We start from the raw sequence: 20,240 nt of genomic DNA, 5'->3' as shown, positions 1-20,240 counted from the left end.
AACCTGTGTGTGTAATATAACCTGTGTGTGTAATATAACCTGTGTGTATAATATAACCTGTGTGTGTATAATATAACCTGTGTGTGTAATATAACCTGTGTGTGTAATATAACCTGTGTGTGTGTAATATAACCTGTGTGTGTAATATAACCTGTGTGTGTAATATAACCTGTGTGTGTATAATATAACCTGTGTGTATAATATAACCTGTGTGTGTGTAATATAACCTGTGTGTGTGTAATATAACCTGTGTGTGTAATATAACCTGTGTGTGTATAATATATAACCTGTGTGTGTATAATATAACCTGTGTGTGTATAATATAACCTGTGTGTGTGTAATATAACCTGTGTGTGTAATATAACCTGTGTGTGTATAATATAACCTGTGTGTGTATAATATAACCTGTGTGTGTATAATATAACCTGTGTGTATAATATAACCTGTGTATAGGTGTTCCAGAGACCCAGTGCTCTAGCAGCCCAACAGCAGCAGTATGCCTTGGCAGCAGCACAGCAATCTCACATTGGTAAGAGACAGAGAGAGTGTGAGTTGTTTTGCAGGTGAAAGACATTTTTGGGTGATGTTATTCAGCGATGAAAAGTTGTTCTTGGACTAGCTGTGTATCTTACGTCTGGCACAATTAGCATATAAACGTGTAACCGATAGTTATGGGTGAAGACTCTCTGGGGAAAAAATTAAATAATTATCTGTTTAAACAGTTAGGACTTGATTTAAATTTTAGAACAATAGTGATGAAGAATTGTGGGTAGTCTCCCCTCAGGCACGGAGTACAACATATACAAAGTATTTGGAAAGATTTCAGACCCCTCTTTACACATTTTGTTATGTTTAGAGATTTTAGTGTGAATATCAGTATTATTGAAACGTTAAAGTACTGATAAACGGAAATAATTTCACCACGTTTTATATTGAAAACCAACAAACAACAAATCAAATTAGCAGCACTTAATGCACTTGTGTTTTTTGTTTTTGAATGTTCTGTAGACAGGGTGACTATCTTCGATTTAAGTTTCCCTCGGCACTCTTGTAAAACCCCAAAAATTACGACCACACTTCAGATTTGGCACCTTTTTATATAGACAGGTGTGTGCCTTTTAAAAACAAAAATCATGTCCAATCAGTTGAATTTGGACTGGACTTGGCACCAATAATTACTTTCATTACACCAGATGCATGTCCGTGAATGTATTACCTCGCACACAGACATTATAAGATCATTTAGTAGCTAACGGCAGCCTGCAGTACCCCGGTTGGCTGTCAACTTCAGTTACGCAATGAGAGGCGGCAGCAGTGAGCTAGCTGGAGTAGCTCAAACTGTGCAAGTTTAGTCTCCATGAGACGCCGTCTTAACCTCACTGGGCTTCAAATGCCCTAATTGAGTCTTCACATCTGAGTGATGGATGTCACGTGATCAATGGCTTTGTCAATATACAGTCATTTGTACACTCACAAATTTGCTGCCTGGTATTGTGACGCCATAATTTCCATGGTAACGTAGAATGTTCGTTCAAATGATGTTCACTGATGTGGCTCATGCAATTAAAATAAATGTTTTGACAGTTGAGCTGAATCGACAAATCATTGCACATATTTTACTTCCTGCTTTGTTGCTATGGGTAAACTCACAATGGCTACCAGTCCCACCCATTATGTCATCATTGACTTGAATGTGGATGGCTGTGGCACTCCTTGTCTTTCAATGGCAGCACAGGCAGACGGGAGGTGAAAATGTCTGTCTGGCTGACCAAAACAATTCCACGACCGTTGGGCAGCTCTAGTCTCTGTTTCTCTGTGATCTTTATGCACGTGTCTTTTCAGGTTTGGCTCAAGCGTTTGTTTCCAACCCTTACATCATCAGTACCGGTCCGTCTGGAACCGACCCCTACGCTGCTGGACTGGCAGCTGCTGCAACACTGGGTAAGACACACACACACACACACACACCTGCCATTTTGTTATTTCATATCCCCTGTACTACGGGAATATGATGACAGTCCAGCATGCATACATTTTTCTACATGGCTGGTCCCAGGAATCTAACCTGCTGTCTTGACTTTGCAACCTCCATCCTGTACCAACTAACTTATTGTGTGTGTTCAGGCCCAACAGTGATGCCTCCTCAGTACTATGGGGTGACTCCCTGGGGAGTGTATCCAGCCAATCTGTTCCAGCAACAGGCTGCGGCCGCCAACAACTCAGCCAATCAACAGCCTCAAGGACAGAACCAGCACAACCAACAACAGGTCAGTGGCGTCCTATTGGCTAGACCGCTCCTCATTAGGTAAAGCTACCGTCTGACTTTTTTTTTGTTGCTTCAGTGCTCAGCGCTTTATGGTTGTGAGATTTACCACAAGTCCAGAGAAGTTATGCCCTCATGCACCTCCTAATGTCAGTGTGTGTTCATGGCGTTTTACTAAGAACAACACCTTGTGGAATTAAACCAGCCCTCCACCGCTACTCAGCCTTTCCCATTGGCTCAGTCTCAGACCTTCTGCCCTCCTATTGGCTAACCTTTATGTAACTCATAGGTGATGCGTGGGGGCGGTAACCAGCGACCCCTGACCCCTAGCCAAGGTCAACAGGGTCAGCAGAACGACCAGCTGATCGCTACCGCAGCAGTCAACTCAGCTCTCGCCTTCGGACAGGGGCTGGCTGCCGGCGTGCCTGGTGAGCAAGACATTTACTAACACATACACACACACACCTGGCCTGGTGAGCAAGACATTTACTAACACACACACACACCTGGCCTGGTGAGCAAGACATTTACTAACACACACACACACACCTGGCCTGGTGAGCAAGACATTTACTAACACACACACACATCCCGCCTGGTGAGCAAGACATTTACTAACACACACACACACCCCGCCTGGTGAGCAAGACATTTACTAACACACGCGCACACACACAGACAGATTAACCCATGAGTTTCTCTCTGCAGGCTATCCCATGCTGGCTCCAGCTGCTTACTATGACCAGACGGGGGCGCTAGTGGTCAACACAGGATCTAGGGGCGGACCCGTACGCCTCATGGCTCCCGCAGGCTCAGTTATTATCTCTCCCTCCGCTGCACAAGCAGGTAACACACTCCTTCATTTACACTATCACTCACCCTAATACAGTATCTCTGTCACCCTAATACAGTATCTCTGTCACCCTAATACAGTATCTCTGTCACCCTGATACAGTATCTCTGTCACCCTGATACAGTATCTCTGTCACCCTGATACAGTATCTCTGTCACCCTGATACAGTATCTCTGTCACCCTAATACAGTATCTCTGTCACCAGTATCTGTCATACAGTATCTCTGTCACCCTGATACAGTATCTCTGTCACCAGTCTAATACAGTATCTCTGTCACCCTAACAGTATCAGTACAGTCTCTGTCACCCTAATACAGTATCTCTGTCACCCTAATACAGTATCTCTCTGTCACCAGTATCTCTGTCAATACAGTATCTCTGTCACCCTAATACAGTATCTCTGTCACCCTAATACAGTATCTCTGTCACCCAGTAATACAGTATCTCTGTCACCAGTATCTAATACAGTATCTCTGTCACCCTAATACAGTATCACCCTAATATCTCTGTCACCCTAATACAGTATCTCTGTCACCCTAATACAGTATCTCTGTCACCCTGTACAGTATCTCTGTCACCCTGATACAGTATCTCTGTCACCCTGATACAGTATCTCTGTCACCCTAATACAGTATCTCTGTCACCCTAATACAGTATCTCTGTCACCCTAATACAGTATCTCTGTCAATACAGTATCTCTGTCACCCTAATACAGTATCTCTGTCACCCTGATACAGTATCTCTGTCACCCTGATACAGTATCTCTGTCACCCTGATACAGTATCTCTGTCACCCTGATACAGTATCTCTGTCACCCTGATACAGTATCTCTGTCACCCTGATACAGTATCTCTGTCACCCTGATACAGTATCTCTGTCACCCTGATACAGTATCTCTGTCACCCTGATACAGTATCTCTGTCACCCTAATACAGTATCTCTGTCACCCTAATACAGTATCTCTGTCACCCTGAGTACAGTATCTCTGTCACCCTAATACAGTATCTCTGTCACTCCTCACCCTAATACAGTATCTCTGTCACCCTGATACAGTCTCTGTCACCCTGATACAGTATCTCTGTCACCCTAATACAGTATCTCTGTCACCCTGATACAGTATCTCTGTCACCCTGATACAGTATCTCTGTCACCAGTATCTCTGTCACCCTGATACAGTATCTCTGTCACCCTGATACAGTATCTCTGTCACCCTGATACAGTATCTCTGTCACCCTAATACGGTATCTCTGTCACCCTAATACGGTATCTCTGTCACCCTAATACGGTATCTCTGTCACTCAGTCACTCTAATACAGTATCTCTCATCACTTGTATCAGCCCACCAAACTCTCACTTATGACAATTTATTTCTCTCTGCTCTCTCCTTCCCTTTCTCTCTACCCTCTCTCTCTCTACCCTCTCTCTCTCTACCCTCTCTCTCTCTACCCTCTCTCTCTCTACCCTCTCTCTCTCTACCCTCTCTCTCTCCTACCCTCTCTCTCTCTACCCTCTCTCCTTCTCTCTCTACCCTCTCTCTCCTTCCCTCTCTCCTTCCCTCTCTCCTTCCCTCTCTCCTTCCCTCTCTCCTACCCTCTCTCCTTCCCTCTCTCTCCTACCCTCTCTCCTTCCCTCTCTCTCCTACCCTCTCTCCTTTCCCTCTCTCCTACCCTCTCCTCTCTCTCTACCCTCTCCTTCTCCTTCCCTCTCCCTCTCCTCCTACCCCCTCTCTCCTTCCTACCCTTCCTCTCTCCTCCTCCTCCCTCCCTCTCCTTCCCTCTCTCTCCTACCCTCTCTCTCCTACCCTCTCTCTCCTACCCTCTCTCCTTCCCTCTCTCCTCCCTCTCTCCTACCCTCTCTCCTTCCCTCCTCTCTCTCTCCCCCCTCTCTCTCCTACCCTCTCTCCTTCCCTCCTACCCTCTCTCCCTACCCTCTCTCCCTTCCCTCTCTCTCTCCTTCCCTCTCTCTCCTTCCCTTCCCTCTCCTCCTTCCCTCTCTCTCCTTCCCTCTCTCTCCTTCCCTCTCTCTCTCCCTTCCCTCCCTCTCTCTCCTTCCCTCTCTCTCCTTCCCTCTCTCTCCTTCCCTCTCTCTCCTTCCCTCTCTCTCCTTCCCTCTCTCTCCTACCCTCTCTCTCCTACCCTCTCTCTCCTACCCTCTCTCTCCTTCCCTCTCTCTCCTTCCCTCTCTCTCCTTCCCTCGCTCCAGTGGCGGCAGCAGCTGCAGGTGGCGGGACTAACGGTGGTATGGGAGGCGGGGCCAATGGTCCGTTCCGAGCCATGCAATCACAGCAGCCTCAGCAGCAGGGGGGAGGGGCTATGTCAGGAAACTCCTTTTATGGATCCTCTCTTAGCAACTCATCCCAGAGCTCCTCCCTCTTCTCTCAAGGTAGCCAATTGACGTACTGTGAGTGAAAAACTAAACGGGTGAATTGGCAGAGGTCGTTTCCAGGCCGACTACATTGGAGACTTTGCATGCCGCGTCATGGATTGGCCAGTCGTGCATCGGATTCCTATATCGTGGTAGTTCATAGGTCAACAATCTGCCTTGGCTTTGTGAGATCTGGCAGGTGTCTGCAATGTAGTCGGCCTGGAACGTGACCAAGATGTGTTCAAATATGATTTTGTTTAGCATATAAACTCGGTGACAGAAGTAGATTAACAAAGGTGATTGGTTGTTTTCTCTACAGGCTCCGCCCAGCCGGGCCCCGGCTCCGCCTCTCTGGGGTTTGGTCAGAGCAACTCTTCACTCGGAGCGACATTGGGCGGCTTTGGCACTGCAGGTGTGTGGGACTCAGTAGGCTTACGACACTGCAGGTGTGTGGGACTCAGTAGGCTTTGGCACTGCAGGTGTGTGGGACTCAGTAGGCTTTGGCACTGCAGGTGTGTGGGACTCAGTAGGCTTTGGGACTGCAGGTGTGTGGGACTCAGTAGGCTTTGGCACTGCAGGTGTGTGGGACTCAGTAGGCTTACGACACTGCAGGTGTGTGGGACTCAGTAGGCTTACGACACTGCAGGTGTGTGGGACTCAGTAGGCTTACGACACTGCAGGTGTGTGGGACTCAGTAGGCTTACGACACTGCAGGTGTGTGGGACTCAGTAGGCTTTGGCACTGCAGGTGTGTGGGACTCAGTAGGCTTACAACACTGCAGGTGTGTGGGACTCAGTAGGCTTTGGCACTGCAGGTGTGTGGGACTCAGTAGGCTTACGACACTGCAGGTGTGTGGGACTCAGTAGGCTTTGGCACTGCAGGTGTGTGGGACTCAGTAGGCTTTGGCACTGCAGGTGTGTGGGACTCAGTAGGCTTACGACACTGCAGGTGTGTGGGACTCAGTAGGCTTACGACACTGCAGGTGTGTGGGACTCAGTAGGCTTACGACACTGCAGGTGTGTGGGACTCAGTAGGCTTTGGCACTGCAGGTGTGTGGGACTCAGTAGGCTTACGACACTGCAGGTGTGTGGGACTCAGTAGGCTTTGGCACTGCAGGTGTGTGGGACTCAGTAGGCTTACGACACTGCAGGTGTGTGGGACTCAGTAGGCTTTGGGACTGCAGGTGTGTGGGACTCAGTAGGCTTTGGCACTGCAGGTGTGTGGGACTCAGTAGGCTTTGGCACTGCAGGTGTGTGGGACTCAGTAGGCTTTGGCACTGCAGGTGTGTGGGACTCAGTAGGCTTTGGCACTGCAGGTGTGTGGGACTCAGTAGGCTTACGACACTGCAGGTGTGTGGGACTCAGTAGGCTTTGGCACTGCAGGTGTGTGGGACTCAGTAGGCTTACGACACTGCAGGTGTGTGGGACTCAGTAGGCTTACGACACTGCAGGTGTGTGGGACTCAGTAGGCTTTGGCACTGCAGGTGTGTGGGACTCAGTAGGCTTACGACACTGCAGGTGTGTGGGACTCAGTAGGCTTACGACACTGCAGGTGTGTGGGACTCAGTAGGCTTTGGCACTGCAGGTGTGTGGGACTCAGTAGGCTTACGACACTGCAGGTGTGTGGGACTCAGTAGGCTTACGACACTGCAGGTGTGTGGGACTCAGTAGGCTTTGGCACTGCAGGTGTGTGGGACTCAGTAGGCTTACGACACTGCAGGTGTGTGGGACTCAGTAGGCTTACGACACTGCAGGTGTGTGGGACTCAGTAGGCGTTTGGCACTGCAGGTGTGTGGGACTCAGTAGGCTTACGACACTGCAGGTGTGTGGGACTCAGTAGGCTTACGACACTGCAGGTGTGTGGGACTCAGTAGGCTTACGACACTGCAGGTGTGTGGGACTCAGTAGGCTTACGACACTGCAGGTGTGTGGGACTCAGTAGGCTTACGACACTGCAGGTGTGTGGGACTCAGTAGGCTTTGGCACTGCAAGTGTGTGGGACTCAGTAGGCTTTGACACTGCAGGTGTGTGGGACTCAGTAGGCTTACAACACTGCAGGTGTGTGGGACTCAGTAGGCTTACAACACTGCAGGTGTGTGGGACTCAGTAGGCTTTGGCACTGCAGGTGTGTGGGACTCAGTAGGCTTACGACACTGCAGGTGTGTGGGACTCAGTAGGCTTTGGCACTGCAGGTGTGTGGGACTCAGTAGGCTTTGGCACTGCAGGTGTGTGGGACTCAGTAGGCTTTGGCACTGCAGGTGTGTGGGACTCAGTAGGCTTTGGCACTGCAGGTGTGTGGGACTCAGTAGGCTTTGGCACTGAGTAACAGGATATTACAGGTCTTCAGATCAGTCTGGAATGGAACTCATCCCGTTTATTCTCCAGTGATTTTACGTTCACCAATAGAACGGAGGGTAGAGGCGGTTTTTCCACTCTGTTGTTGTGTTGTCAGGTATCCCACACGCCGGCCTCTATTGCGCTGTCTCCTTCAAGCGTCGGGAATTTGGGCCTGGTCCGGAATAATTCATGTATTTTGCCTCTGACTCATTGAAGTAGAAGTACTCCTCCAAATCGAGGTTAGTTATCACTGTTCGGATGTCCAGAAGCTATTTTTGGTCATAAAAAAAACACACAAAATAGCGCAATTGGTCAGGAACCCGCAAAACGTACTCTATTCCCTCCAGTGCCATTCACCACCAATTTGAGTTCTAATCAATGCAAGATGAAATTAGAATTACGCAATTAAGTTGGCTAAATGAGGAGTAGGCTACAGTGATTAACCAACAGGTAGGCTGTTGTTTAATATGGAGTTGTTTTAGATGAGGATACAGCTAAATAGCCTGAATTAGCCTGGCTAGCTAGCTGGCTAACTAACTCCAGTCACGACAGACACTAGCAGATGAGATGATGGATAACTTAACGCAGCAACAGGTTTAACTTGCACAAGTCTCTCCATGTCTCCATGTCAGACACACTGGCCCCTGCTCCTCTTGCGCCCGAAGCAACAGGTCTGAAACAACAAGCAGAGCGCTTCCTGAGTCACGCGACTAAGTCCCCATTGAAGTTTATTTTTTTACCTGTATTTTGACTCTTCAAATATCTTTTTAAATTAAAAAAACAACTTTTGACTCTCTTTGCTCCCTAATTTCATGGTTTCCAATTAGTTAGTTACGGTCTTGTCTCATCTCTGAAACTCCCATATGGACTCGGGAGAGACGAAGGTCGAGAGCCGTGTGTCCTCCGAAACACAACCCAGCCAAGCCGCACTGCTTCTTGACACAATGCACTCTTAACCCGGAAGCCAGCCAGCACCAATGTGTCGGAGGAAACACCGTACACCTGGCGACGTGTCGGTGTGCATTGCGCCCGGCCCACCACAGGAGTCGCTAGAGCGTGATGGGACAAGAACATCCCTGCCGGACAAACCCTCCCATAACCGGGACGACGCTGGGCCTATTGTGCCCCGCCCCATGGGTGTCCCGGTTGCGGCCCGGGATCTTTAGTTACTCGGGAGGACCGACTGTTAGAATTATATCATTGTTTTTTCAGATAGTCTAAATACCTGTAAAAAATGAAATCATTTCAAATGCCCATCCCTAATGGCAATGATTCTCACTATTTCTGTTCAACTGTCTGAAGTTTTCTGACTTATCTATGCGTCTGTGTGTATAGCTCCCTCTACTGGTCAACGCTGTGTGTTAATGGTCTCTCTGTCTCCCTCCAGTGGCTAACTCCAGCGGTGGCAGCAGTTCTCGTCGTGACTCTCTGACTGGCACTAGTGACTTGTACAAACGCACGCAGTCCAGCCTCACTCCCATTGGCCACGGGGGGTTCTACAACGGAACCCTGGGCTTTAGCTCCTCTCCCGGGCCGGTCGGAATGCCTCTGCCCAACCAAGGCCCCTCCCACTCCCTAACTCCACCCCCCTCTTTGTCCAATCACAGCTCCTCATCCAACCTCAACCTGGGTGAGTGACGAGGTCTATTGTTACCATGCCGACATAAAACTTGCAGTGTATTTTTGTGGTTATAACATTTTATCATGGTTATTATTATGTCCAATCAGCACTAACCATCCCTCCTCTCTGAAACCCTCCCACAGGAGGTCTGACCAATGGCAGCGGTCGTTTCATATCTGCTGCCCCGGGGGCGGAGGCGAAGTATCGCAGCGCCAGTTCTGGCTCCTCCCTCTTCTCTCCCAGCAGCCAGCTCTTCCCGTCGTCACGGCTACGTTACGGAATGTCGGACGTGATGCCGTCAGGGCGGAGCCGGCTTCTGGAAGACTTCCGGAACAACCGCTACCCCAACCTGCAGCTGAGAGAGATTGCTGGGCACATCATGGAGTTCAGTCAGGACCAACACGGCAGCAGGTAGAGACACATCATGGAGTTCAGGTAGAGAGACACACATCATGGAGTTCAGGTAGAGAGAGACACATCATGGAGTTCAGGTAGAGAGAGACACATCATGGAGTTCAGGTAGAGAGACACACATCATGGAGTTCAGGTAGAGAGACACACATCATGGAGTTCAGGTAGAGAGACACACATCATGGAGTTCAGGTAGAGAGACACATCATGGAGTTCAGGTAGAGAGACACACATCATGGAGTTCAGGTAGAGAGACACACATCATGGAGTTCAGGTAGAGAGACACACATCATGGAGTTCAGGTAGAGAGAGACACACACATCATGGAGTTCAGGTAGAGAGAGACACACACATCATGGAGTTCAGGTAGAGACATCATGGAGTTCAGGTAGAGACATCATGGAGTTCAGGTAGAGACATCATGGAGTTCAGGTAGAGACATCATGGAGTTCAGGTAGAGACATCATGGAGTTCAGGTAGAGACATCATGGAGTTCAGGTAGAGACATCATGGAGTTCAGGTAGAGACATCATGGAGTTCAGGTAGAGACATCATGGAGTTCAGGTAGAGACATCATGGAGTTCAGGTAGAGACATCATGGAGTTCAGGTAGAGACATCATGGAGTTCAGGTAGAGACATCATGGAGTTCAGGTAGAGACATCATGGAGTTCAGGTAGAGACATCATGGAGTTCAGGTAGAGACATCATGGAGTTCAGGTAGAGAGACACACACACATCATGGAGTTCAGGTAGAGAGACACACACATCATGGAGTTCAGGTAGAGAGACACACACCTATGGCCATATTCAAAAAATGTCACAGCAATACAGCACAAACAATCTCATCATCCCTGCCCAATACCAAAACCCCTACCAAACCTCCGACCTACAGTCTTTTATCATTATTGATTGAGTCCAGATGTTGTCTGCCACCCCCCTTCATTATCCGCCTCATCTCCCTCTCTCTCTCATCTCTTTCTCTCTCTTTTTATCCCTGTGAGTAAATATAGGGACACTTTAATTTGAGTGTTGTGAATCTCCAGGTTCATCCAGTTGAAGTTGGAGAGGGCCAGCTTAGCGGAGCGTCAGCTGGTGTTCAGTGAGATCCTCCAGGCTGCCTACCAACTCATGGTCCACGTCTTTGGAAACTACGTCATCCAGAAGTTCTTTGAGGTGTGTGTACACAGATTATTAGTGATGCACCGATACCGATATCCAATATTTTCTTTGCCCCCGAAAAAAACCCCCAGATACCGATATTTTAAAATTTTAGTGGCCTTTTAAATATTCTAGTACAGTTAAATAGTTAGACCCCCGCGTCCATGTGTGTGTTAAGGCAGTGCAAGAGGCGTCACTACAGTCCCTGGTTCGATTCTAGGCTGTATCACAATCTGGCTGTGATTGGGAGTCCCATAAGGTGGCGCACAATTGGCCCAGCGTCGTCCGGGATAGGCTGTCATTGTAAATAAGAAATTTGTTCTTATCTGACTTGCCTAGTTAAATAAAGGTTACACACACACACACACACACACACACACCAAAAAAACGTTATTTTGTTGTCATTTACGTATGTCCCCATTACCAGTGAAACATAATCCAACTCTATTTATGTCACTTACTTGCTGTGCTGTTTCGTTGTTCAGTCGTTTCATTCTCAACTGGGATTTCTATGGAGCGCCGTTTGGGTCTTTGCGTGTCAAAAAAGATCCACTATTTGACCAATCCGGACCTGAGTATGACTGAAAAAAAACTATTTCCGATTGTTATGAAAACTTGAAATCGACCATTAATCGGAATCCGAATAATCGGTCGACCTCTAGTGTAAATTGTTTGTGTGTTTTGCCAGCTACATCCAAACGTGTGTTAACTGTTCTCTCTCTCTTTGTCTGTGTCTCTCTCTCTCTCTCTCTCTGTCTGTGTGTCTCTCTCTCTCTCTGTCTGTGTCTTTCTCTCTCTCTCTCTCTCTCTCTGTCTGTGTGTCTCTCTCTCTCTGTCTGTGTCTCTCTCTCTCTGTCTGTCTGTGTCTCTCTGTCTGTGTCTCTCTCTCTCTGTCTGTGTCTCTCTCTCTGTCTGTGTGTCTCTCTCTCTCTCGCTCTCTCTGTCTGTCTGCGTCTCTCACTCTCTGTCTGTCTGTGTCACTCTCTGTCTGTCTGTGTCTCTCTGTCTGTCTGTCTGTCTCTGTCTCTGTCTGTCTGTGTCTCTCTCTCTGTCTGTGTCTCTCTCTGTCTGTGTCTCTCTCTGTCTGTCTGTCTCTCTCTGTCTGTCTGTCTGTCTCTCTCTGTCTCACTCTCTCTCTCTCTGTCTGTCTCTCTCTCTGTCTGTCTGTGTCTCTCTCTCTCTGCCTGTGTCTCTCTCTCTCTGTCTGCCTGTGTCTCTCTCTCTCTCTCTGTGTCTCTCTCTCTCTGTCTGCCTGTGTCTCTCTCTCTCTGTCTGTGTCTGTGTCTCTCTCTCTGTCTGTCTGTGTCTCTCTCTCTCTGTCTGTCTGTGTCTCTCTCTCTGTCTGTCTGTGTCTCTCTCTCTCTGTCTGCCTGTGTCTCTCTCTCTCTGTCTGTCTGTGTCTCTCTCTCTCTGTCTGTCTGTGTCTCTCTCTCTCTGTCTGTCTGTGTCTCTCTCTCTGTCTGTCTGTGTCTCTCTCTCTGTCTGTCTGTCTGTGTCTCTCTCTCTCTATCTCTCTGTCGCTCTCTCTCTCCCTGTCTCTCTCTCTGTAGTTTGGCAGTGTGGACCAGAAGCTGGCTGTAGCCGAGAGGATCAGGGGTCATGTCCTGTCTCTGGCCCTTCAGATGTATGGCTGTAGAGTCATACAGAAGGCGCTGGAGTTCATCCCCTCAGACCAACAAGTTATAGTACGTATTCAATGTGTGTGTGTGTGTGTGTGTGTGTGTGTGTGTGTGTGTGTGTGCTCACACACATTGTGTACGAGAAGCCTGTGCTTCTGTTACTGTTCATATTCACACAAACAGTAAGGTGTGTGTAGAGCAGGTGCAAGGCACTCAGTGCAAGAGGCGTCACTACAGTCCCTGGTTCGAATCCAGGCTGTATCACATCCGGCCGTGATTGGGAGTCCCATAGGGCGACGCACAATTGGCCCAGCGTCGTCCGGGATAGGCCGTGATTGTAAATTAAGAATCTGTTCTTAAGTGACGTGCCTAGTAAAAACAACTACACTAGACGCTAGTCAGACATCGGTGTTGTTTTAAGAGGGTAAATATGCTTGTTCGTGTCAGACTGTTAATCCTGGTTATTACAAAAATCAATTCCTCATAGAACCAAAAGGCCAGACATCTCAGGGGTCGTGGTATTTTTTTTCCCGCGGAGAGGAAAAAGGTCAAACGCATAAGCAATATCTTGTGTTTTGTAAACGCAGATCTAAAAATAGTTCTTATTGTAATTTATGCTCCGCATCAGACTCTTGTGCTTCAGTTGCACTTCTCCACTCCGATGACAATTCACCAAGCAGCACACAGCGCTCTGTGTCGGCACTTTTCTCTGCCACTTTTCTCCGTGTCGCCTACTTTTCTCTGGTACTTTTCTCTGTGTAGCCTACTTTTCCCTGGAACTTTTCTCTGTGTAGCCTACTTTTCTCTGTGTAGCCTACTTTTCCCTGGTACTTTTCTCTGTGTAGCCTACTTTTCTCTGTGTAGCCTACTTTTCTCTGTGTAGCCTACTTTTCTCTGTGTAGCCTACTTTTCTCTGTGTAGCCTACTTTTCTCTGTGTAGTCTACTTTTCTCTGTGTAGCCTACTTTTCTCTGTGTAGCCTACTTTTCTCTGTGTAGTCTACTTTTCTCTGTGTAGCCTACTTTTCCCTGGTACTTTTCTCTGTGTAGCCTACTTATCTACAGTACAATTTAAGATGAACTTTAATCAACACAGTAGAAATATGATGGCTATGCATAGTTTTGGGGACTGTCAATATGAAACGCAGGTGAAAGGGTTTAAAATGCAGAGTTTTGGGGACTGTCAATATGAAACGCAGGTGAAATGGTTTAAAATGCAGAGTTTTGGGGACTGTCAATATGAAACGCAGGTGAAAGGGTTTAAAATGCATAGTTTTGGGGACTGTCAATATGAAACGAAGGTGAAATGGTTTAAAATGCAGAGTTTTGGGGACTGTCAATATGAAACGCAGGTGAAATGGTTTAAAATGCATCGTTTTTTGGTTTGTTTTGATTCTTGCGTTTTTGAGAAATGCAGATTTTTGACCTCAAAGTATTTGGTGTTTGATCTAACCGTGTGTGTGTGTGTGTGTGTGTGTGTGTGTTGCAGAGTGAGATGGTACGGGAGTTGGACGGTCACGTGTTGAAGTGTGTGAAGGATCAGAACGGCAACCACGTGGTGCAGAAGTGTATCGAGTGTGTTCAGCCCCACGCGTTACATTTCATCATCGACGCCTTCAAGGGACAGGTGGGTGAACACACACACACACACACACACACACATCACCCCACAAGGGACAGGTGGGTCACACACACACACACACACACACACACACACACACACACACACAGGTGAGTGACACACACACACACACACAAGGGACACACCACACACACCCTCATCGCCCACAAGGGACAGGTGGGTGACACACACACCACACACATCGCCCACAAGGGACAGGTGGTTGACCACACACACACACACACACACACACACACACACACACACCACCTCATCGCCCACAAGGGACAGGTGGGTGACCACACACACACACACCTCATCGCCCACAAGGGACAGGTGGGTGACCACACACACACACACACACACACACACACACACACACACACACACACACACACACACACACACACACACAAAGTGTGAGCGAATGCATAACATGTCATTGCCTTTCAGTAAGACTTGCTGATTTTCAATCACTGAAACAAATGATCAAATAAGTAAGTAGAGAGGGAAAACACCTGCAGAGAGACACACACACACACACACACACACACACACACCATCATCACCACCCACAGGGGACAGGTGGGTTCACCATGGTAACGGCAACAGCAGCCCAGCGGCAGCTATCTTTTATCCACTGACTAAATGTCATAATTAGCATAAAGCAAGTGTGTGTGTGTGTGTAGTAGTGTGTGTGTGTGTGTTTTTAAAGAGAATATTGACCCTGTGCTTTGACTGCTGGAGAAGACTACTACATTGTTGTTTATACAACACCCGCAGATTGTCTGTGATTGTCTGTGATTGTCTGTGATTGTCTGTGATTGTCTGTGGTTGTCTGTGATTGTCTGTGGTTGTCTGTGATTGTCTGTGATTGTCTGTGATTGTCTGTGGTTGTCTGTGGTTGTCTGTGATTGTCTGTGGTTGTCTGTGATTGTCTGTGATTGTCTGTGATTGTCTGTGGTTGTCTGTGGTTGTCTGTGGTTGCCTGTGGTTGTCTGTGGTTGTCTGTGATTGTCTGTGGGCTCTTGGATTTCCACCTCTATTTTCCCTGTATGTTTCATTCCTACCCATCAGATAGGCAGTTGTGTGAATGTTAGTGATTGTTTGTGTAGTTGGTTAAATAGGTCATCAGGAATATGGGCTTTCATCTGTCTTTCACTGGTGTGTGTATAATGAGTGTGAGTGAGTGAGTGAGTGAGTGAGTGAGTGAGTGAGTGAGTGAACAAAGATTTGTGTGTGTGTGAGTGAGTGAACAAAGATTTGTGTGTGTGTGAGTGAGTGAACAAAGATTTGTGTGTGTGTGAGTGAGTGAACAAAGATTTGTGTGTGTGTGTGAGTGAGATGTGTGTGTGTGAGTGAGTGAACAAAGATTTGTGTGTGTGTGTGAGTGAGTGAACAAAGATTTGTGTGTGTGTGTGTGAGTGAGTGAACAAAGATTTGTGTGTGTGTGTGAGTGAGTGAACAAAGATTTGTGTGTGTGTGTGAGTGAGTGAACAAAGATTTGTGTGTGTGTGAGTGAGTGAACAAAGATTTGTGTGTGTGAGTGAGTGAACAAAGATTTGTGTGTGTGTTGAGTGAACAAAGATTTGTGTGTGTGTGAGTGAGTGAACAAAGATTTGTGTGTGTGTGTGAGTGAGTGAACAAAGATTTGTGTGTGTGTGTGAGTGAGTGAACAAAGATTTGTGTGTGTGTGTGTGTGTGTGTGAGTGAACAAAGATTTGTGTGTGTGTGAGTGAACAAAGATTTGTGTGTGTGTGTGAGTGAGTGAACAAAGATTTGTGTGTGTGTGTGTGTGAGTGAACAAAGATTTGTGTGTGAGTGAGTGAACAAAGATTTGTGTGTGTGTGTGAGTGAGTGAACAAAGATTTGTGTGTGTGTGTGTGAGTGAGTGAACAAAGATTTGTGTGTGATGTGTGTGTGAACAAAGATTTGTGTTGTTGTGTGTGAGTGAACAAAGATTTGTGTGTGTGTGTGTGAACAAAGATTTGTGTCTGTGTGTGAAGTGAACAAAGATTTGTGTGTGTGTGAGGTGTGAGGATTTGTGTGTGTGAGTGAGTGAACAAAGATGTTGTCTGTGCAAAGATTTGTGTGGTTTGTGTGTGAGTGAACAAAGATTTGTGTGTGTCTGTGGTGTGAACAAAGATTTGTGTGTGTGTGTAGTGAAAGATTTGTGTGTGTGTGTGGTGTAACAAAGATTTGTTTGTGTGATAAAAAGATTTGTGTGTGTGTGTGAGGTGTGAACAAAGATTTGTGTGTGTGAGTGAAACAAAGATTTGTGTGTGTGTGCAGGTGTGAACAAAGGTTTGTGTGTATGAACAAAGATTTGTGTGTGTGTGTGAGGTGTAACAAAGATTTGTGTGTGTGTGATGAACAAAGTGTGTGTGTGTGCAGGTGTAGGTTTGTGTGTATAACAAAGATTGTGTGTCTCTCTGCAGGTGTGAACAAAGATTTGTGTGTGTGTGTGATGAACAAAGATTTGTGTGTGTGTGTGTGAGTGAACAAAGATTTGTGTGTGTGTGTGTGTGTGAACAAAGATTTGTGTGTGTGTGAGTGTGAGATTTGTGTTGTGTGTGAGTGAACAAAGTTTGTGTGTGTGTGCAAAGATTTGTGTGTGTGGTTTGTGTGTATAAAACAAAGATTTGTGTGTGTCTGCAAAGATTTGTGTGTGTGGTGAGTGTGAACAAAGATTGTGTGTATAGTGAACAAAGATGTGTGTCTCTGCAGGTGTAGGTTTGTGTGTATGAAAAAGATGTGTGTCTCTGCAGGTGTAGGTTTGTGTGTATAAAAAGTGTGTCTCTCTGCAGGTGTGAGGTTTGTGTGTATAAAGTGTGTCTCTCTGCAGGTGTAGGTTTGTGTGTATAAAGTGTGTCTCTCTGCAGGTGTAGGTTTGTGTGTATAAAGTGTGTCTCTCTGCAGGTGTAGGTTTGTGTGTATAAAGTGTGTCTCTCTGCAGGTGTAGGTTTGTGTGTATAAAGTGTGTCTCTCTGCAGGTGTAGGTTTGTGTGTATAAAGTGTGTCTGCAGGTGTAGGTTTGTGTGTATAAAGTGTGTCTCTCTGCAGGTGTAGGTTTGTGTGTATAAAGTGTGTCTCTCTGCAGGTGTAGGTTTGTGTGTATAAAGTGTGTGTCTCTGCAGGTGTAGGTTTGTGTGTATAAAGTGTGTCTCTCTGCAGGTGTAGGTTTGTGTGTATAAAGTGTGTCTCTCTGCAGGTGTAGGTTTGTGTGTATAAAGTGTGTCTCTCTGCAGGTGTAGGTTTGTGTGTATAAAGTGTGTCTCTCTGCAGGTGTAGGTTTGTGTGTATAAAGTGTGTCTCTCTGCAGGTGTAGGTTTGTGTGTATAAAGTGTGTCTCTCTGCAGGTGTAGGTTTGTGTGTATAAAGTGTGTCTCTCTGCAGGTGTAGGTTTGTGTGTATAAAGTGTGTCTCTCTGCAGGTGTAGGTTTGTGTGTATAAAGTGTGTCTCTCTGCAGGTGTAGGTTTGTGTGTATAAAGTGTGTCTCTCTGCAGGTGTAGGTTTGTGTGTATAAAGTGTCTCTCTGCAGGTGTAGGTTTGTGTGTATAAAGTGTGTCTCTCTGCAGGTGTAGGTTTGTGTGTATAAAGTGTGTCTCTGCAGGTGTAGGTTTGTGTGTATAAAGTGTGTCTCTGCAGGTGTAGGTTTGTGTGTATAAAGTGTGTCTCTCTGCAGGTGTAGGTTTGTGTGTATAAAGTGTGTGTCTCTGCAGGTGTAGGTTTGTGTGTATAAAGTGTGTCTCTCTGCAGGTGTAGGTTTGTGTGTATAAAGTGTCTCTCTCTGCAGGTGTAGGTTTGTGTGTATAAAGTGTGTCTCTGCAGGTGTAGGTTTGTGTGTATAAAGTGTGTGTGTCTCTGCAGGTGTAGGTTTGTGTGTATAAAGTGTGTGTCTCTGCAGGTGTAGGTTTGTGTGTATAAAGTGTCTCTCTCTGCAGGTGTAGGTTTGTGTGTATAAAGTGTCTCTCTCTGCAGGTGTAGGTTTGTGTGTATAAAGTGTCTCTCTGCAGGTGTAGGTTTGTGTGTATAAAGTGTGTCTCTCTGCAGGTGTAGGTTTGTGTGTATAAAGTGTGTCTCTCTGCAGGTGTAGGTTTGTGTGTATAAAGTGTCTCTCTCTGCAGGTGTAGGTTTGTGTGTATAAAGTGTGTTTCTCTGCAGGTGTAGGTTTGTGTGTATAAAGTGTGTCTCTCTGCAGGTGTAGGTTTGTGTGTATAAAGTGTGTCTCTCTGCAGGTGTAGGTTTGTGTGTATAAAGTGTGTCTCTCTGCAGGTGTAGGTTTGTGTGTATAAAGTGTGTCTCTCTGCAGGTGTAGGTTTGTGTGTATAAAGTGTGTTTCTCTCTCTGCAGGTGTAGGTTTGTGTGTATAAAGTGTGTCTCTCTGCAGGTGTAGGTTTGTGTGTATAAAGTGTGTCTCTCTGCAGGTGTAGGTTTGTGTGTATAAAGTGTGTGTCTCTGCAGGTGTAGGTTTGTGTGTATAAAGTGTGTCTCTCTGCAGGTGTAGGTTTTTGTGTGTATAAAGTGTGTCTCTCTGCAGGTGTAGGTTTGTGTGTATAAAGTGTGTCTCTCTGCAGGTGTAGGTTTGTGTGTATAAAGTGTCTGTCTCTGCAGGTGTAGGTTTGTGTGTAAAGTGTCTCTCTCTGCAGGTGTAGGTTTGTGTGTATAAAGTGTCTCTATCTGCAGGTGTAGGTTTGTGTGTATAAAGTGTGTGTCTCTGCAGGTGTAGGTTTGTGTGTATAAAGTGTGTCTCTCTGCAGGTGTAGGTTTGTGTGTATAAAGTGTGTGTCTCTGCAGGTGTAGGTTTGTGTGTATAAAGTGTGTCTCTGCAGGTGTAGGTTTGTGTGTATAAAGTGTGTGTCTCTGCAGGTGTAGGTTTGTGTGTATAAAGTGTCTCTCTCTGCAGGTGTAGGTTTGTGTGTATAAAGTGTGTTTCTCTGCAGGTGTAGGTTTGTATGTATAAAGTGTGTGTTTCTCTCTGCAGGTGTAGGTTTTGTGTGCAAAGTGTGTGTTTCTCTAGGTTTGTGTGTATAAAGTGTGTCTCTCTGCAGGTGTAGGTTTGTGTGTATAAAGTGTGTCTCTCTGCAGGTGTAGGTTTGTGTGTATAAAGTGTGTCTCTCTGCAGGTGTAGGTTTGTGTGTATAAAGTGTGTGTCTCTGCAGGTGTAGGTTTGTGTGTATAAAGTGTGTCTCTCTGCAGGTGTAGGTTTGTGTGTATAAAGTGTGTGTCTCTGCAGGTGTAGGTTTGTGTGTATAAAGTGTGTGTCTCTGCAGGTGTAGGTTTGTGTGTATAAAGTGTGTCTCTCTGCAGGTGTAGGTTTGTGTGTATAAAGTGTGTGTCTCTGCAGGTGTAGGTTTGTGTGTATAAAGTGTGTCTCTCTGCAGGTGTAGGTTTGTGTGTATAAAGTGTGTCTCTCTGCAGGTGTAGGTTTGTGTGTATAAAGTGTGTCTCTCTGCAGGTGTAGGTTTGTGTGTATAAAGTGTCTCTCTCTGCAGGTGTAGGTTTGTGTGTATAAAGTGTCTCTCTGCAGGTGTAGGTTTGTGTGTATAAAGTGTGTCTCTGCAGGTGTAGGTTTGTGTGTATAAAGTGTGTCTCTCTGCAGGTGTAGGTTTGTGTGTATAAAGTGTGTCTCTCTGCAGGTGTAGGTTTGTGTGTATAAAGTGTGTCTCTCTGCAGGTGTAGGTTTGTGTGTATAAAGTGTGTCTCTCTGCAGGTGTAGGTTTGTGTGTATAAAGTGTGTCTCTCTGCAGGTGTTTGTGTGTATAAAGTGTCTCTCTGCAGGTGTAGTGTGTATAAAGTGTGTCTCTCCGCAGGTGTAGGTTTGTGTGTATAAAAGTGTGTCTCTCTGCAGAGGTTTGTGTGTATAAAGTGTGTCTCTCTGCAGGTGTAGGTTTGTGTGTATAAAGTGTGTCTCTCTGCAGGTGTAGGTTTGTGTGTATAAAGTGTGTTTCTCTGCAGGTGTAGGTTTGTGTGTATAAAGTGTGTCTCTCTGCA

General features: G+C 46.5%; 1 protein-coding gene and 1 long non-coding RNA gene across 2 annotated transcripts in view; both read left to right on the top strand.

The window, feature by feature from the left end:
• The window catches only part of LOC118378145 (pumilio homolog 1-like), a gene marked incomplete at its 3' end in the record, with an annotated part of 63,964 nt that extends 49,707 nt beyond the window's left edge, over positions 1 to 14,257 (top strand). Inside the window, exons 9-20 of the mRNA XM_052471798.1 lie at positions 454 to 529; positions 1,843 to 1,941; positions 2,125 to 2,267; positions 2,553 to 2,691; positions 2,972 to 3,109; positions 5,319 to 5,498; positions 5,800 to 5,892; positions 9,204 to 9,446; positions 9,581 to 9,848; positions 10,893 to 11,022; positions 12,558 to 12,692; positions 14,114 to 14,257. Coding sequence (XP_052327758.1) covers positions 454 to 529; positions 1,843 to 1,941; positions 2,125 to 2,267; positions 2,553 to 2,691; positions 2,972 to 3,109; positions 5,319 to 5,498; positions 5,800 to 5,892; positions 9,204 to 9,446; positions 9,581 to 9,848; positions 10,893 to 11,022; positions 12,558 to 12,692; positions 14,114 to 14,257 — 1,788 coding nt within the window. The remainder of the gene's footprint in view (positions 1 to 453; positions 530 to 1,842; positions 1,942 to 2,124; positions 2,268 to 2,552; positions 2,692 to 2,971; positions 3,110 to 5,318; positions 5,499 to 5,799; positions 5,893 to 9,203; positions 9,447 to 9,580; positions 9,849 to 10,892; positions 11,023 to 12,557; positions 12,693 to 14,113) is intronic.
• A 3,053-nt stretch (positions 14,258 to 17,310) lies between these two features.
• LOC127909198 (uncharacterized) lies at positions 17,311 to 19,940 on the top strand. Its single transcript, XR_008070183.1, has 7 exons — positions 17,311 to 17,462; positions 17,938 to 18,233; positions 18,343 to 18,379; positions 18,680 to 18,716; positions 18,939 to 19,049; positions 19,341 to 19,599; positions 19,711 to 19,940. It is a non-coding gene; the product is annotated as an uncharacterized LOC127909198 (long non-coding RNA).
• Positions 19,941 to 20,240: the final 300 nt, after the last annotated feature.

Source organism: Oncorhynchus keta, chromosome 19 (assembly GCF_023373465.1).
Source record: "Oncorhynchus keta strain PuntledgeMale-10-30-2019 chromosome 19, Oket_V2, whole genome shotgun sequence".
NCBI classification, from domain to species: Eukaryota; Metazoa; Chordata; class Actinopteri; order Salmoniformes; family Salmonidae; genus Oncorhynchus; species Oncorhynchus keta.
Note: the sequence above shows the minus strand (reverse complement) of the source record. Positions and strands in the feature narration are given on the sequence as shown.